Source organism: Glossina fuscipes, unplaced genomic scaffold (genome assembly GCF_014805625.2).
Source record: "Glossina fuscipes isolate IAEA_lab_2018 unplaced genomic scaffold, Yale_Gfus_2 1, whole genome shotgun sequence".
NCBI classification, from domain to species: domain Eukaryota; kingdom Metazoa; phylum Arthropoda; class Insecta; order Diptera; family Glossinidae; genus Glossina; species Glossina fuscipes.
Window position 1 is genome coordinate 14,287,546 of NW_023998415.1, and position 3,501 is coordinate 14,291,046.

The window sequence follows — 3,501 nt, forward strand, 5'->3', positions numbered from 1 at the left end:
TGCATGTTTCCGATAGCTTAGGGGCTCATTTGCAATTTGGTCCTGTACCGGTTGTAAGCGTGGCTCTATGCTGGTTGTGTACATGCTTTTTTTTTTCCTTCTTATTTGTTTTATTGTACTTATACTAAGTTTTATTATTAACTTAATATAAGTTTTGCGTTAAGAGCCAATTGAACTCGACTGTTATTTGTTTAGTTGAGTTTCATGTATAAGTAGAATTAAAATAAATAAATAAATAAAATAAATAAATTCTTTCAATCGACTTTGGAAAGACTTTTGCCAGAATTTGCCTACATGTTATCTTAAACAATTCGAAATCATGGAAATCAAATCTTTCATGTCGCAGAAGCGGTTCAAAATTACAGTCAATAGTCACTTTTCAAAGTCTTTTCCTATGCTCAATGAAATGCTTCTATCTATTACACTTCCCTCAAATTGCATTCAATGAAATAATAAGTAAGACGCTCTGCCAGATTCCAAAAAATATCGATACAGGAATTAAAAAAATTCCACATTTGTAGAAAACGCGTATGTGATGCGGCAAGTCGGAACATGTACATAAATAATTTATCAGTTCAAAATGCGTAAACACGCGGGGTTTTGGGTCTTACATTTTCTCCCAAACTTCAAATGGAATACTACTAACAATATAAGAAGCATCAATGCCGCGGATGAAGAAAAAATGCAAATTTTTTTGGTTCCAAGGTTTTCGGTACATTTTCCGCACCTTTATTTATTATGGGCGACATAATAAAAAAGTTTGATCTTCAAAAGTATGTTGGGCAAAAAATTGAAGAGAAAACTGATGAAAAAAATCGACAGTCATCATCATCCACACTACTTGCTGGTTAATTCTAGCCTCGTTCCAACTCTACATTCAATCAACATAGGGAAAATCAAGATTGGTAGCATTTGCAAGAATCCGGCTTGGACATACTATTGCAACATATCAACGAATTCTTAAGAAATCTACTCCTCAGATATGCAACTGTGGAAAATATCTCACGATAAAGGATTTACTTGCTAGTGCCCATTGCTACTCTTAGTCCTAGAATTTATTCTTTTGGTCTAAATATATTATAATAATTAATGATAATAATTAATTACTAATAATAATATCATGATCGATATATTGCGTATAATGAATGATTTCAAAATTATTTTTTAGGCAGCGTCGGTAAATCCGTTCCTAATGTTACAAAGGAAAGCAGGAGAAGATGAAAAGAAAAAAAAAACAAGCAACTGCTGGAGATGGCGTGATAGCATTAAATTTAGCTATTTTTTCTTTTTTTTTTTTTTCCTTATACTTGTTCGCAATGTATTATTCTTTTGCTTATTTCCTAAGTACATTATTCTTCAGATTATATTGCATCGCATGTCCTCGTTTAATTCATTTTCTATTGTAAATATATTATGTTGTAGAATTTTTCTCATCCTTAAGATTAATAGTAACTACAATTTTCGAAAACATAACCTATTTATTAAGACGGTTCTGGCATATTCCGTACTAGATGCAATCTTAGTTTTGTCTGATTTATAGTTAAAATAAGTCATTTCTTAATTGTAAACGAAACAAATTCAAATTTTTTAAATTTAAAGGAAATTAAAAATTTATAATAGTCTTAGAGCGAATCTTTGATTTCACATCTTTAAACTTATGCATTATAACTGAGCTGGATTTATTAAAAACGGGGACGTTTAACTGATCGATCGGGACGAACTTATGCTAGGGAATATTTGTATCAGATTTTGGATTAATATCACGTGTTACGGTCAAATACTGCTTTAAATTACAGTGTTTTGCCTATTTTTGGTTCCTGAGGGGTGAGGGAGCCGTGGGGGGGAGGGGGGGGGGGGGGTCTTGTAAGCGGATTAAGGCCATTGCTTCAAGTTTTAGATTAATTTCACCTATGAATCATACGTTCTAGTTTTTCTCTATTCTTTATGAAAATGGCTGGGAGCGAATAGCGCCTATATATAAACTTTATATGTGGCCGCCATATGCACATGGAGTGCATATTGACTTATCATTGGCAGACGAAAGGGAATCAAAATCATACGCTAATTAGGTAGATATGTACATACTTTGTTGGGCATCTGATGCATATTCTTGTAGTTGTTACACACAGAAGGACGAACTTAGTATACTTTTATTCTTAGATGATAGTTATAAGCATACTAAAATTGATACATAATCAAAAAACAAAATCTTAAACTAAACATATTACTCGTCTTGTATTTTGGGTGATGAACTCGTTAAATATTTGGTATGAATTTTTATCACCTGAATGAGGTTTTATATACTATAAAATCAACGGTTAAATGATATTGATGAGCAGATGTTAGGCATATTAGTAAACCAGACTAGGATATTGAGCTATGATAAAGGAAGCGTCTATGTTCAATGTCGCAAACAAGTTTCGCTGCTAGAGGGAAAGCCGCTTCAATATTAGTTAATGTTTTCTCCATAGATTTACTTTGTGTATTAATTAAATGTAGTCGTCGCTGGCAATTAAATTCCTTAGAAATAGATTGAGCTCGTCAAGCTAAAGAGACCTGATAGAAGAGCCATTCTTCCATAAACGATGGTACAAATGCTTTTGAAGTTGTAAATTTCACCTTTGGTTTTAGTAAACGTAGCTGCTCTTCAAATAGTTCTAGTGATTCAACGCAACTAGTGCCATTACCGTGTGTTAAATATTTACCATCCGATTTTAAAATATGGAACGAATGTTCAAGTATGGTACGTATAAAATCCCAGCATTCACCGATTGGTGCGCCCGATATGGGTATATCCGTTAAATCACCAAATACGTAATCAAATTTTCGTCCCTCTGATATGAATTTTTTCATATATTCGACGCAATCGCCCACAATAATTTCATAATTGTCGCCCTTACGTTTCTCTAGGACATCACCGCAGATACTGTTCAAGTATTTGTTGCACGCTTGCATAACTAATTCATCAATTTCCAACATGACCACATGCTTAGGATTCTCTTTCAGTAATTCATAAAGCAAAGCACCGTCTCCACCTCCCAGAATGCAGATCTCCTTACCTTCATAATTCTCATTGCCACGTCCCATCAATGTTTCAGTGTAAATTAAATCTGATTCAGCAATATCTACAAAAATGTATGAAACAAACATTTATTTGTAATTAATTAATCTATTCATTCACTCATTGCATAACACTTATGCACTCAATTCACTTACTTTGCAATTCGTCCAATATTAACATGTTGCCCAATGTCTTGGAGTGCATAATCTGAATTTTTTGGAATGGTGAACGCGCCTCATACAGCAACGAATCAATATCATATTCAATAATGCGCTCATCTATAAATATAACCACAATTTTGTTCCTTTCTTTTCATTTCTTTCCGCTATATTTATTATAAAAGTTTATTTTTCATTTTAATTACATCTATCCACCTATACATACCCCTCCCTTTATATACAAAAAAAAAAAAAAAAAAAAAAAAAAAAAAAAAAAAAAAA

At 32.7% G+C, this 3,501-nt stretch overlaps 1 protein-coding gene across 2 annotated transcripts in view; it reads right to left on the bottom strand.

Moving 5' to 3' along the window:
• Positions 1–1,857: 1,857 nt before the first annotated feature.
• LOC119632052 (spermine synthase) overlaps positions 1,858–3,501 on the bottom strand; it is a 26,373-nt gene continuing 24,729 nt past the window's right edge. For both annotated transcript variants that reach the window (XM_038024741.1, XM_038024742.1), the window contains exons 3-4: positions 3,217–3,339; positions 1,858–3,125 (exon numbers count right to left, since the gene is read on the bottom strand). In XM_038024741.1, the coding sequence (XP_037880669.1) occupies positions 2,542–3,125; positions 3,217–3,339 (707 nt within the window). In that variant the 3' untranslated portion in view covers positions 1,858–2,541. The remainder of the gene's footprint in view (positions 3,126–3,216; positions 3,340–3,501) is intronic.